General features: G+C 28.5%; 1 protein-coding gene across 4 annotated transcripts; it reads left to right on the top strand.

Moving 5' to 3' along the window:
• The first annotated feature begins 31 nt into the window (after positions 1 to 31).
• On the top strand, positions 32 to 5828 carry LOC100787443 (serine/threonine-protein kinase 19 homolog). Of its 4 annotated transcripts, none has more exons than XR_005891779.1 (9): positions 32 to 191; positions 270 to 343; positions 472 to 576; positions 696 to 788; positions 1605 to 1724; positions 2051 to 2122; positions 3698 to 3775; positions 5014 to 5478; positions 5610 to 5828. XR_005891779.1 is itself a non-coding variant. In NM_001255923.3 (8 exons), the coding sequence occupies exons 1-8, from the start codon at positions 107 to 109 to the stop codon at positions 5203 to 5205; spliced, it is 795 nt and encodes a 264-aa protein (NP_001242852.2). In that variant the 5' UTR covers positions 48 to 106; the 3' UTR covers positions 5206 to 5479. The 4 variants fall into 4 exon arrangements, 2 of the variants coding, with proteins under 2 accessions (NP_001242852.2, NP_001401662.1); NR_183085.1 differs by having other exon boundaries at positions 48 to 191; positions 496 to 576; positions 5610 to 5778; NM_001255923.3 differs by lacking the exon at positions 5610 to 5828 and having other exon boundaries at positions 48 to 191; positions 496 to 576; positions 5014 to 5479.
• The last annotated feature ends 10297 nt before the right edge of the window (positions 5829 to 16125 follow it).

Below are 16125 nucleotides of genomic sequence, written 5' to 3'. Positions count from 1 at the left end.
CGTATCTTTAATCTTTAATTTAATTAAAATCAATTTGAAACCCATTACGAGCGTTGCAGGAAGTTGGAAACTTGGAATTTGGAACTTGCAAGCACAGCCACAGCCCATGGAGAACATTCCAGAGTCTTCATCGAGAGGGACGAAACGCCGGCGAGACGAAGATTCCGATGCCGGAAACACCTCCTCACTCGGTACTACGCAATTCTCTCATTTTCAAAACCTTTTCCATTCTCTTTGTAGATTAAACTAATCCGCACCGCAATTCGCAGAAGACGATCTTACATTCACCGACACGCTGGTCGCGCTTCGAATCATGCGAGCTCAGTTTCCCCACGTTCACAAGGTTAGGTCACCGTTAACCGCATCAACATCTTGTATCGGAATTTTAATTTTATTTTCAATTGCATTCTCTGTGTGTGCTTTTCATGAATTAACTATTTTAATCATTCAATTCAGTTTTTTTTTTATTAGTGGTGTGGTGATGCTTGTTTCCAGAGTTCGGTTGAGCCTTTTATATTGAAGTCACAGTTGTACAGTATTGTGAAGGACAGAACACAAGTGGATAGGGAATTAGAGGTCTGTTTGTTTGGGAATTCAGACTTTTTGTGTCGAAATTCACTACGCAAAATAGTTATGTTATTGCTAATTTATGTTCGATTAATGTGATAATATTGATTGATTTATTTGTGGTGCAGTCTCTAAGGAGGGACAAAGTACTGCGTGTTTTCAAATTAAATACTGGACAAGATGATCATGCCATAATGTTTTTGGATGACTACCTAAACCAGGTTGGTTGCATACCCCTCCCTCTAGTTTACACTTGTGTATGACTTGACACTTTTATGTCATTCAATAGCTTTATATTTAGAATATGGATTTTATCTATCCGATAGTTGAAGTATAACTATTTCTTGATTAAATATTGTAGGTCCTTAGCTTATTGTTAAAATTTTTATTTATTTGAAAACTATAAATGGCATTAATCTTTGTTTTGTTATCATGTTATTGGTACGGAGTATCCACCGGCTTTGCCGATGACTAATCTCCATCAGCGAACCTAGCTGACCACCTTTAGTGGGATTTTTCTTTCCAACCACGTTTTTTCCATCTACAAGACTCGAATTCAAGACTTTGCTTAAGGGGACCGAGTCCATTGCCACTTGGACCAATGACTTGTTGGTATATATGTCATTAATCTTAAATAAAGTATTGAACAATTTTAGATTAATATAAGGTTTTATAGGTATGATGTATATGATCGACCTTTGAATCTAACAACAATAGGTTTTGGGATAAACTATCCTATAAAAAGTTATTTAATAATGTAAGTGTGGTTTTAACTTACATTGGTGTAAACTAATCCCTCTTTGTTAAGTTTGTATGTGTGTGCATGTATGTGTGTACTTCAGTTTCAGGGATGTTTTGTTTGGCCATAATGGCAAACGCTCAGTTTAGTATGAGACTTTCCCTCATGTTGAACTTTTATTTCTTTTCCTTTAAAAAGAGTTAAATGTCTTTGGTGCTCTTTTTTATTTATCACCATACCAAGTTGTTTGATTGTTGATGAACTGACCTGTTTATCTTATCTAACTATTGAATCATAGATAGATCATGTTGTGAAAAGAATGGAAGAAAAAAAAATAGGGGAATGTGAGGCTTTTGGGTGGTTCAAGACACATGTTCTAGATTCAAAGCTGGAACCTGGCATCAACCATCAGGAGCTTGTGAGTGAGATTCTTAAATAAGCTTATACTGTTTAATCCTTTCCACTGCTGCTCATTTAACTGTTGGCTCATCAGTGATTTTTATAATGTGGCAAAATGCCCTGACTTTGGGAGAGTGCAAATGCACAATATGGGAATCTGGCACATCCACATTTATAGTGTTAAATATTAAATATGAATATCAGAACATACTATTCCATTTTACTAGCTTTTTAATCTTATAGTTTGATACTTTGATTTTAAACCAAATAATCTGGTCAATATTTATATTACCCAGGATATTTACTAAATGGGTTCCTGTGCTGAATATGGTTCTTTTGATGCAGTGCTCACTCTTGTCACTTGGAGGAAAGGTGAAGGACAGTCATATCTCCCTTCTAATTAATGCTGGCATCCTTGTGAGTAAACTGGAGTTTAAAGCATTATCAATTTGTTTATATTCAATCACTTTTGTGTTGTAATTGTCATAAAATGTTTATGTTTATAAACAGAATATGAACTCTTTTAATTACAACTAATAGAGGTAATCAAAGTCAAAGTATTGATATTTCTTTGGTATTTAAGTATTGATATTTTGTGAATTAACACTGATGGCTTTTCTTATACCTTGAGAAAATCTAAAATATGGATGCCTGAGCGTTTTCTTATGGATTTACATTAAATAAAGGTTTTAAGAGGGCGAACCTTGGTGTAATGGTAAGGTTGCAGCTTTGTAACCTGGAGGTAACAAGGTCAAATCCTGAAAATGGTCTCCTTGCTTGTGAGGGTAAGACTGTATACATCTACCCTCCCAAGATCCCACTAGGTGGGAGCCTTGTGCACTGAGTTGCCATGATTTACAGTTGGGGTTTCTGATCTTACAATTTTGAGGGACTAAAAGTTGTATAAAAAAATTTTGATGGACTAAAAATTGGAATCTAGAAAAGTTGAGGGACTAAAAACTTAATTAACCCATTATTTAATTATTTTCATATTTTTTTTCATAAGGAAAAGAAAAGAAGATTGTACCCCTGTGCTCATTTTTCAGCTACATGTTTAATCTTGTTACACATTCCTAGATCCTAACCCTTTTTCTACATGAATTTGTTGATTTAGTAATATATCATTGGAAATCCTATAAACGCTTTATTTTTTGTGTTTTCCATTATCAATGTTAAGCATTCGTAGCTACATTGAGAATTTGGTAGTGTTTCTTTATCTCAAACTTTAAAATTCTACAAGACATAATGAACTTTCCCTTAGATTAAACAAATTATGCTTATTCTGATAATGCTGATTATATGTAGCTTTAGTTTACAACTATGAGGAATCGTTGTCAACACAAATTTCCCTATTATATGAATGTACTTTATGTGATTCTTGTGTAGTTTTATGTTAATTGTCTCCTCTAGATATCTTTTTTTATCTACAATTCCTGTATGAAATGGGCATATTTGGTTAAACAACTTAATTAAACATTTATTTAATAAGAGCTAATTACATGAAAGCTTATGTTATAAGTGCTTAATTTAGTAAGCTTATTTTGATAAAATTTATCATGAAGCTTATTAAAATAAGCTAAAAAGAGCTTATAGAACCACTTTCAAGTGTGGTAACGTGTGTGACATGTTCTTCATGTGTTTATTTCTACCGCTCTTTGTATGTATTTAATTTGATTGATTCCTTACTAGGATTGATTAGTCAAGATTTGCTTTTTTCTTGTAATTGAGCTTGATTTGATGCCCATAATTCTAGCATAGGATTTTATGACCAAGGCTGTATATAAGACCCTCGTTGTACACTGTGGAAATCAGGAAATAGTATTTCAGGGCATTTCCTCTTATTTCAATTATAAGCATAACCCAAGACTTTCCATTTCATCTCATGTGCTTAGATAATAAGACATGCTCTGTAAAACTTCTTCCAAATGTGCCTCAGTATGCAATTTTTTGGTTGAGTATTTATGCATAATAACTCTGCTACACACTTTTCAGACTAGACAACTTATTGATCCAAATATGTATTGGTTTGCAATTCCAAATATCGGCTCACTTCTTAAGGGTCTTGTTCAGGTATGAACATTTAATGTTTACCATATGCTTTTATTTTGGATGCTTGAAACCTTCTCCCTATATATAAATTAGAATAGCTATATTGAATGTGAGCATTTTTAGGAGCTATTTTTCAACGGGGATGTTTTTGGGAATTTTTCTTCAATGAGAGTGGTTTTAGGGATTTTTCTTAACCTCTTATCTCTTTCAAAATACCTTTTTTTACCTTATTTTCTAAATTGAACTTCAATATTTTTCAAAAAGAAATTATCTATAAAAATAACCTTAAATCACAATATAATTTTTTATCATAAATCTAAAATATAATTTATGTATTAAAAAATATTTATTTATTATGAATTTTGATTATAATATAATTTATATATTCAAAAGAATTTATTTATTATAAATTTTAGCTGTATAAATATAAACATTTATCTTGTGTATTGCATAGGCAAAAACACTAGTACTATATGTTTGACTTTAGCACATATCATGGGTAGTTCAACTGTGTTATACTGTTATTAAGTATCTGATTTAAGGTTAATCCACTACATGAAATTTGAGGGTTTTGTTCATGTTGGGAGGAAGGCTTGCATTTGGCTTGGCAAGTTAGTATTTAGACCAATCAATAAGTTAATGGCTTTATGAAACTTTTATGAACTTTTAAGTGCAGTGGTGGTATAATGTGATTTTTGTGCATATTATGTGCTAGGTTTACAATCAGATACTTGTGTGGAAGATGTATTTGTATTAATTACATCATTAAATTGCTAACTATACCTTAGACAATGTTGGAGAGCATGTGGCCTCCCTCTAAGTTGGCCACCATTCCTACTAAGCTCAAATCTTTGCTGTAACTCCAGTTAACTGGTAGGACAGTAGGCATTGCTCAAATCAAGTAAATGACTAAGCATAGATTAATAGGGAACTGGGGATTCTGTTAGATTGAACTTGAGCTGTTAAGCACCATTGTAGGTATTGCCAAGTCCATCTTTGAAGTTTATTGCCTGAGATATTTATGTTAGAGAAGCTGAAGGATAATTTGTGTGGATTGAGTTATTTCTTTTGGGTTGGGGTATGATTTGGGTAGTCATTGGGAACTCATAGTGTTTCAGATTTGTTGTCTTGACCAGAACTAGAGATGCCCTGAATTCAAACCCTTGCACCTTAAGGTTTAATAAGTTTTGTGTATATTTTGATCATTAGGAATCCTTTTTTGAGATAATGATGAAATTGTTTTTACATTTGTTGTTCAGGGAAGAAAGGAAATTATCTCTCTTCTCAGCCGCCATAGATATAAGGAGATGATGTTAGCCTCTTTAGAAAAGAAGCGTCTTCGAATGTCTCCACTTGATATAAGATTTCTTCTTCGTGATTTGATTGGTTCTGGTCATCTCAAAACTGACCAGACTCCAACTGGTTTAATCATTAGAGTCTCAAAAGATTAGAGATCCAGGAAGGCCTAGATGGCTAGATGATTGCATTTGTTTGTTATACAAACAGGCTTGAAATGATTTATCTTCTCATTTTGCTGTTAATTTCAAGAGGGAGGTGCTTTGAATATGTAATGGCTTATATCACCTCAAATGGCTGTCTTATATGCGAGACAACAAATATTTGTGAAATGATAACTTGTTTTATCGTGGTGGATCAAAAAAACAAGCTTAGGATATTTGACAATCACTTTCATCAGCCATCAACACATACCAATTGAAGTTGATGTAAGTCTTCTATTCTGTTTGTCTCACATTTTACAATTATTCACCGATGTATTCATCTAGGATGTGTTTTTTTTCCCCTTAACTGTGAACTTCATGATTAACTGAAGTACTTACGTTCATGTACATTTTAGGGTAATCCTTGCTGGCGGCAATCATGTGACTAGGTTTTGTGGTTTCACAGCTTTTATTTCAAATTTACTTCCATTGTTGATTGGTATGATGCATTGTTTACACTAGTATTTTTCAGAGAAAACATTAAAGACTCTCCTGTTCGTAATTTATATGTATCATTATTAGCAATGTAGTATTTAAAATACAAGTGATATAAACTTAATTGTCTGTTATTTAAAGGCAATCTGTGCGAAGTTCCATTTAATCAAATATAATGCATATAATGCTAGCTTGGTATGTATACCCAGTTCTGCCAGAAAGTCAATTATCTTATTTAGTGAAGTTCATACATTGCTAAGTGGATCCACTAAATAATGTGAGTTTCTCTCTCTCTCTCTATATATATATATATATGAGGAGAGATCCACTTATTTTTCTTCATCATTTATTTTCTTAACATCTTCATTTATTTTCTTAAGATCTAATGATTGTAATAAGTAATTCTAAAAGAGTTACTTTTTAGCATAAGTGGATCCCTCCCCTCTCTATATATATATCATTTTGGTCTCTTATTTTTAGTTAATTAAGTCTTCTTTTAAACAAATTTGATCCATGTGTTGATTTTAAACCTTAAATTATTTTTTATTTAAATATTTGATGATTTTTGAGATATAAAATAGTTTTAAATGTTTAGAAGTAAAAATAAAATAGAAAATTGATTTTTGACAAAAAAAAACTATATAACTTGTTAATATTAAAAATATAATAAAAAAATAATAGACTAAAATCATAACTTTTTAAAACTACACAAATAATTGCTTATACAGGTTTTTATTTGTACGGTTTTTACTTATAAAATCGTAATATTTTTCCTTATTATTATGATTACGACATAGCAATCAGCTTACCATTAAGAGCTTGAAATAATTGATGTGAAGTTATTCTAATGTAATGGATAATATCGAATTTGAATTACATAGGGATGTTCATAAACGATTTATTTTATTATGATAAATTTATTAATTTTTAAAATAATAATCTTAAAATAATTAAAATGGTGATATGTAATTAGATGAGATTATAAAATTGTTTTATATTAATGTATAAGCATTAAATTCATAAAATATTTGATATCTTCAAATATTTTTTTATTATATTTGTTATATATATTTACCATTTTTTAAAATATTTTGTAGAAGAAAAATGAAGGTAATATTAAAACGAAAAATCAATTTATATTGTTATATTGTATTAAATATTTTTAAAAAAATTTATTATATATATTATCTAACTTTAATATAATTACTTCATAAGTCCATCTTATTGCGGTAGAAAAGATTAAAAATAGATAAATTTTAGCTAAAGATATCAATTATCTTTACAAAACTCCATATGTTTTATTTACAAAAAAGTATCTGCATTACTTTTGTGCTTACGAGCCAAGGTTTTTACATAAGAAAGTTCAACATTTTTCACTTGTGCTGATCGAACAATTTTTGAATATCAAACAAATTTCCCTAAAAGATAATTTTAATGCGGTCGATTTTTTCCTTTTTTTTTTTTAATTAGTTTGACTATACATGTCCACCAAAAATAGGTGTGGTGTTAAACCGAAAAAATAGCAATCAACCTGTCACTGAAGCCACGGTGGTAAGTAATTTAATCAAAGTATTCAACTTTTATTGGTCAATGTGTCATGTGAAGCAAGCTACAGATTAGAGAGCTTTGAACCAGTGGTTTCTTCAACAGTTACTGCTCCTTTGCAGTGAAGAGAGAAACAAACAATAATTGAGTTTCAAATTTTCAATTTTGTCGGATTTACTTTTATGCGATAATTGCAGACTATCTAACAGTAGTTTACAATTTACGATAGCGTAAAAGTAAATATATTAACGAAAATGATTTTGTATTAACATTCATATTTGGAAAAGATACTAATCATACTATAAAATGTCTGCGATGTTCATTTTTTTCCCCTTAAGCAGTATTCCAAAATAATGAACTAAATCTAAAAAGCAAATAAGGGAAGTATAAGCTCTAAAAAGTTTTAACTCTAGTGTCACATGCACAAAAGCTATAACAATTTAAAGAAAGTAAAATGGTTGTTGATATGTCTTGTACCTACAATTATCATATTTTCTATCAAAGTTAACATAGATATCGTGTTATTGAAAAAGTGCCAAATTCGGCTTAGTTACAAAAAAAAAATAAAATGGTGGCGTTTTATTTTCCAAGTCTCTGATGCGACGTGATGTCCTTTTACTGGGGGGTGGGAGACTTGGTAGAAACGTTATTGTTGTTATTTTTAATAAATGATAATTTTCATTATCATAGCAGGAATGAAACTGAAACAAAATGAAATCAAAATAGAAGATGAAAGCGAATATTTGAACTGAATACATATTTAACAACATACATGAAGAATAATAAGAATATTCCTCTATATATGTACAAAGAGATGACAGGAGTGACGACCCTTTTACTCATCCATACTAGGATTTTTTTTCTTTTAAAATACAATCATTTAATTTTTGAATATCAAGCAAGCTCTTAATTTATGTACGAATCAAAATTCTTTTCTTTGAAAATTTTGTTCGGATGTGTCACCATGAATTAGAATGGTCATTCTTCTGCTCTATTTATTCAATTAAATGTGTTTGACTCCTATCAAGAAAGTTTGTTTTAATTGATTAAGTAAAATAAAAATGTATTGAAGTCTACAACATTAGAATTCATTCTATAGAATATACCTAACTTAATTTGGTGCTTCATGCTATTAAAACCTGTGCTTATATGATGCAGCTATGCCTCCTCACCTCTCTAAATCAAGCAACTGATGCATTCACATATAGTCGTTAATTTGTTATAATAACTTGTGTTTCTGGTAGAGGAGTTGATCCATGTGATAAAATAAACAATTACCGAAGATAATTAATTGGTTCAAATTAAGCTTTTGGACCCATTATTGATTCTATAGAACATTCCAATATTTTGAGGTGTTGTTGACACATAACTTTACGTGAAAGTTAAGTATGCAGCCAGTTTGGACCAATGCATCATATTAACAAGCAGTGAGAGACAAAATAAAATGCTTTTCTATAAATATATATAAACAAGGACACGCATGTATTGTATTGATATTATTTATTTGCTTCATAATCAGTAGACAGGCTCTTTGTGTTCAGGATATAATGGATTTCCTCATCTGACAAAGTAATTTAGTTGTGAAAACGTGCAAACTCTTCTTGTGGTTTGATTTTGCGTAGGGGAAGACAATCTGAGGTTTGGTCTAGATTATGTGATCCAAATTATCCAATGCATTAAGGTACACAAAAATGCCGGCACCAAATCACGTACACTATTCATATGACTGCAGTGGCTGGATCTATATATTTATATATGGGGGTGCAAATACACACTCCTTCACTTTTGAAAAACCTACATATAAATATCTTAAATATATTCTTTTTCTTCCAATTTTGTATATTTGAATCATATGTTCTTAATTTATCATTCCTTTTGTGATAATAATTATAAATTTTTTGCTTTTTTAAATGGATTATTTACCTTGACTTAGGATTCTAGACCTGTCGTTGCTGTATGATTGTATTTTCCTTTTGTTTTAAACACTTTTAAGGATTTTCTCCATTCACAGAAAAAAAAAACACTTTTAAGGACAAAGAAAATGAGTAGTTAATTGTAACAGAATTGGGTCGGACAGAAAATGACTAGTGTCCCATAATATAGTAAATCAAAGTTTGAATCTCTATTGAGAAAAGTATTAACATTTAATATTGATCTAGCCATTTTGAATAGGATTATCTTAAAAAAAATCACACATACACAAGAAAATCTCCCCAAATAAGAATGAAGAATAATTTAGAAAAAGGTAGATCTCATTTTATTTTTTCCCTGAAGTCTTCTAGCGCCCAACTCTCAAATTAATTGGCTAATTAGAGCTAAAAATGGAGATTCAATAAGGTTATCTTAAGATTAATAGAAAAGAATGAATCATTAGATTTTATGATTAAATGTAATTTTGATTGTTTTATTTTTTTAATTCATAATTTTGATCTTTTATTTTAAAATAGAAATATTTAGTACTTATATTTTTTTAAATCTGTAAATTTAGCTTCTTTTTTTAAAAATAAAAATATTTAATTAGTCATTCAATTTTGTAAAATTCATGATTTTGTCATTCCAAAACATTAAACAATAAGATACATTAACTTTATGACTCAAATTTAGTAACATGATATAAGCTTATGTATTTAGATCACATCATAGTCAGTTTCACACATGAACTAAAATCATAAATCTTACAAAATTAAGGATCAAAACTATAAATATCAAAAACTTAAACGAATTAAAAACATAATTTACCCTAATAAAAATATGATATTGTTATATAAAAAAATATTAAAATACCATCCTTACTAATGTAAGAAAAAGAAAAGATGATTTGAATCTTACAAATATTAAATATTAATCTATAGAATTATCATTATATGTGGACAAACATTGAAGATACTCACGTATCCTTTGAATTATATTAGATTAGATGTTCGCATTCTTCACCCACACGTATAGTATTTTTTTTGAAATCACAGTATCATAATTATATCGACTGATGCTTATCATTCAAGATTGAATTTCAAATTAACCTTTCATAACTATTTGTAAAACAATAATGGAAATCGCAAGCCAATATATAACTTGAGAACCTCTGATTGTAAGTTTGATTATAACTGGTGACAAATTATGGTTTGTCTGTCAGTGAATGTCGACAGCCAAATATTGCTTGACGCGTGGGTCTGGCTGCACCAGCGTTGCTAATGCTGTGTAATACTAATATCATACAATTCTTGTTCCAATTGATTTGTAATCCCTACTAATTCTCATATAAATAATGATTGCATTTCCAGTGTATTAATTGTACTCTCAAAGAGTTCAACCAAATTGATGCTTCTTAATAGTACATTTGTATTGTTTAAGATTCTATGGCTCTGAATGTGTATGTATTATGTATTCTGCATGACCTGTCCATCTCAACTCTGTGTAATGCTTATAATTCCAAACTTTATGCCCACGGTTTCGAATTATCACTCTGATAGCTACCCATTTCCTTTTCTCTGTCTCCATTATTGAAGTTTGTGACGTAAAATTCAACATTGATATATAGATCCAAATAATAATAATAATAATAGTAATAATATAAGAGATAAAAATATAAAAATTAAATTAATGAAAGTTAATTACACAAATGATTATCATTAAAATGGCTGTAAAATAATATTATTTGCATACATATTTTTGTAATTTCTTTTTTATTACTTCCTCTATTTTGTTTTATTATACTTTATTTCTTATCTTGTTTTCCCTTCCCTTCTCCCCCTTCCTTTCTCTCTCAAAAAAGTTATACAAAACTTATGTAAAAATAGAATTTCTGATTGTTTTATGTGTTTTTTTTATAACACGACATTATGATGTCCCTTAATAATATAAGAATTTAAATTCATCTTAATACCCTTCACGTACGGTGTCATTATCCTTAAAGACAAAAATTATATACAATTTTAAAAGTGTTTTCAGTATTATTGTTTTTTTTAATTAGAATTAGAGTATTTTTTTTACAGAAATTAGAATTAGATCGAGATTTGTCTTAGTAATTCACGCAATGAAGATTAGTGTTAAAGGTCAACATATATCATGGATGTAAAACTCTAATTATAATTAAAAAATAACTAAAATTTTTAAAACCCCAGACCAATAATTTCAAATTATATAAATTAAATAGGTCAAGAGACATTAATTTAAGATTTAAATCAATTTTCTTCATTTTTTTGCCAGTTTTGGATCAATGATTTGACTAATATTCTTATCAGTTTTGAAATTGTCTGATTTTTTTAGAGTTAACGAACAGGTTCCATAAACGTTAATGTTGGTAGACAAGTTAAATATCATTATTTTGACTCCCTTAATTAATCTCATAGAAGATTTTCTTATACCTCATTTATGCTTGTAAATTTATGTGTGTGTTGATTAAGGAATTTAATTCAAGTAAATATCTTTGATATTATTTATTTTTAAGTTCCCACTATTAAAAATTGTGCTCTTCTTCACTTGAATTTTTTCTTTCTTTTCTTGCATAATGGTCCCGAGTTTTCTGAAGACTCTCAAAATGTCAAATTAAGATTATGTGTCAATAAATTCAATCCTTTTGGACAGTATGGTAAGACTTACTCGTGTTGTGAAGTCATTTTGCCTGCATATAATATTTTTCTTGTGATGTGCATGAAGAGGGTAGCTTACATTATTCACAATCCGATGCAAACAATCCAAAAAGTAATGGTGTCCTATGTATACCCTTGAAGTAAAATTTCATGATGAAAACATCTTAAATGCTGATAATCAATGACATCCCGACTTATGAGATATTGTTGGTTGATTGTAGGGAGAGTTGTTTTTTTTTGGGAGAGGTTTGTAGGGAGAGTTGCTTGTCCAATATATGGAGCGATTAAAGTTAAATTGGTTGCAGCACAGTTGTAATATTTCATTTTTATTTCATTGTCACCACCATTTTCTTTCAAGATCATCCTTATGGGAGAGGAGAAAAAATAATATTGTGTTGAGATCTCTTCCCCTCCTAGTCAGGAGAAGAAATTTGGCAAAGAATTTCACACAATTACCATTTATATGGAAATCTCGTGAGAAGTTGGGTAAATGTATGGTGAAGACCATAAATGGACAATGAGAAGTATTTTTTGGAACTTACTCCATTGGAGAATGCATTTGCTTCATGTCATAATTAATGTAATGCACACTAAGAGAATTGTTTTTAATATATGATGGATATTTAGGATAATAATGAAGGACATATATTATACACATAAAGGTTATTAGATTATTCACAGAACTAAGTGCATAAAAGGGCATTTAATTGAAAGTAGGAGGTCACATGCAATCATATAAAACCAAAGTCAAAATATGCATTTAGCAAGTCTCAAAGATAGTTTGTTAGTAGGTTAAACAATTTATGTGATATGCATGCTTTGAACTGGGACAAATGTGTTGCCGTGAGGGAACAAATTAAGTTACATGAAAATAAAAATCAAATTGGTGGCATTAAACTAGTTCACAAGAGATTAAAAGTACAGTTTATAAAAAAAATATATACGATTGTTCTGTTAAATATATTGATAATATGATAAATCATTGGATTGTCAATATAATTATTACATCATTCTATAATATTATTATTTAACATCAGACTAAAACTATTAATAGAGAGAAAATTATAAAGACCAAAAATTAAAAAAAATTGTTTAAAGATTAAAAGTAAAAATTTGAAAAAAGTTATGAACCCTAAAACTAATAAAGTCTCGTTCTTTACGTTATTCGTTAACCAATTCCATCATGTAACCTTAATTAATTAAATATAACCTTGTAATTGAGTCTCCATAATGATTCTTAAAGACCACTCCGTTCTTCAAGTCCCATAAGGATCAAATCACCAAATGCCAAATAACCATTCACAACTCTTGCTTGTTTATAGTTATGTTTCGGAAGACAATTAAGTTAATTTTTAATTTTTTTTACTAATTGAAAAATTTATTTGCTTGTTTGGTAGATAAACATTTTCTTTATAATTCTTTGTAACTTTTAAGGTTGTTTGAAACGTTACTTGAAGTAAAAAATTTTAAAAGGTTAACTTCTAGTTTTTTATATTTTTTTTTATTTTTATTCTTGATATATTTATCCAATTTCCTAGTTATCTTTTTTAAATAAATCATAATTTTATTATTTTCTATTATTTTACACTTTTAACTATTTCAAAAGTTAGTTTTATCAAACTCTTATAATTTATTAACCTAGTTTTTCAACTTCTAGCTTTTAATTACTTACTAATTTTTAGCTAATTTTATCAAGCATAACACATATATATCTCAGACAAAAGATTCAAATTAAAGGTAAAAGTAAAAGTCCCCTAATTAAGTTTTGTGGAATTTGATAGCACGAGAGAACAAAAAAAGGGCCATATAGCAAACACACTGAGATAGAAATTTCATATAAAATTAATACTCATTGTGTTTTATTATAGTGATTGTTCTAGATTATTTTACATAGATTAAGAAAACAATAAATAAATAGAAAAAAATAATAATTTTATAAAATGAACTTATCATTATTAATTCATTTTTTATTTATTTTTGTAGTTCATATCATTAATATTATAAAGCATATAAGTGAAAAAAAATTAATTAATGTTACATTAAAAAGTTAAAATAATAATTATTTTAAGATAATTTTTTTCTTCTTATACGATGATTATTACAAGATAGAAAGAATAATAAATAACTGAGAGATAAAACACTTAAAGTGTGTATTTTAATTAGTATTTTATTTTTTAGTTATTTAAGTAAGGGATTGACCTATCTTGATAGAAAATTTTTCATATGCACAAGTTAAAATCGAATCCATGATCATAGACTTAAAGAATAAAGTTATCTACCAATTGGTGTCACACTAGTTCAATGAAATACTTTTGAACTATTTTAAGTTTTAAATAATTTTTTTTAAAAAATCATGTACGGAAAAAAATAGTTAGATTTCTGTTCACTAAATCACGAAACGCCCTTGACTATGTTTGTTTTATTATCAGTGTAAAATTCGTTATATAATATGATTATATTATTATTATAAAAATATTTATGATAGTAATTATTAAGCACTAAAGCCGGTTAATGGTTAATGTAATGGTCAAAATATTATCGCCTAAAAATCTATTGAAAATGTGAAAAATCTGCATTCATTTTAAAGAAAATTAAAATAGCATATTTAATTATGAAGTGTATTAAAATTAACAACGGCCCCATATGATGGATGAAAAACAGAAACTCGTTTGCAACACGGTGCAAAGATACACTTTAAAATTGTACACACGTTGTGAAAAGAAAAACTATGTATGGAGAAATATGTTGCTCAGATTTAGCTTTCAAATCATTGTCCATGTTGTAGACACAGCTAAACACAAACAAAAATATAGAGCTTCTAGGGACTTGAGTGGGCTTGGCCTCACCTACCAAATAATGCAAAAGACTACATAATACAAACAAATAATTATATCTCATTATATATTATTATTATTAGTGTTCTTCTTAATGATTCTCTTGCTTAATAATCATTAAACTTTTTTATGTCATCGATCAAAGCATTTACTTTTTATCGAGCAAGTTTTTCTAACCTGATCTTTTAAGACAGTTTTGGTACATTATAGAATGACAACGAAAATAAAAGGTATAAAAAGAAAATAAAAAAGACGGTAGTGTGGTTACCCATTTTCCTTTTTATATAAACTGCAGTATCTTCTAATAGAAGTAGTTTTAATTTGAGTTAAAAATATTAGCAAGTTGTAATTAATTCTTCCAGGAATTTGAAACTAATATTTTGGAAAATATTAGATTAAATATGTTAAACTTGTTTTTGGTCTTTATTATATGATTAAATTGATTTTAGTTTTCATTTATTTGCTAATTTTCTTTCTCATATGTTTTAAATATTTTTCTTGTTACCATTTAATGATTTGCACTAGATATATTATGCTAACATTCATGCTCAGGTAACTCCTAGGAGTTGGTTGAAGCCAACAATATAGAGTTTTTCGCATTTACCAGGTCGTGCGTTCAAGTCTACACTTGTCTCTAGAATAATGAGGTAAATGCAAGTATTTTTTTCATAATAAGTGTTCTTTTACCTGGGTGTAAGTTATACCACCTAACTATATTACTCCATTACTCACTTTATATAAATTATAAATTTTATCAATTTAACTGTTAAATTATACTATCTCATCCTTTTTATCTGTCTTTTAAGATTATTTTACAAAAATAAAGAAATATAATAAATTTTCTTTATTTTAATAAAATAGTTATAGTGTTTGTTATTTCACTCATTTCTCTTTCCACTCCACGATGAATACATATGTAAATTAATTAAAGAAAAAAAAACAAAACAAAAATATAATTGATAAAAGAGTAATTAATATCTTAAAACTTTACAAACATCACATAAATATAAATAAAAAATTCTCCAAACATCTAACAATTAAAAAGAAATAAAGAAAATATTTATGTATTACTTGCGCACTGATTATTAAAGAACTAATTAAAGACTAAATTTAACCAAAAATATAACGACAAAAATACATTTTACCCTAAATTTATATCTTTTAAGACATTAAATATATATATATATATATATATATATATATATTATTGAAAATTTTTATAAGATATAACATTTTTTGAACGATATCAATTATGAATTATTCTTTGGTGGAATTTTCCAAATTGACTATTGAAAGTATAAAAATGAAAAGCTCACTGTATATGTACTAATAATAATCATTTGGTAGTGATAAGACGTGCGTCTTAAATAATTGGCATTTGGCTCTACTAAAATTCCCTCGTGTGATAGTTATGCATGGAGTGGGATCTGGGTTAACCCTGTCCCTATAAGAGTCTAGCCACCCCCTCA

The sequence above is a fragment of the Glycine max genome, chromosome 6 (assembly GCF_000004515.6).
Source record: "Glycine max cultivar Williams 82 chromosome 6, Glycine_max_v4.0, whole genome shotgun sequence".
Lineage (NCBI taxonomy): Eukaryota > Viridiplantae > Streptophyta > Magnoliopsida > Fabales > Fabaceae > Glycine > Glycine max.
Note: the sequence above shows the minus strand (reverse complement) of the source record. Positions and strands in the feature narration are given on the sequence as shown.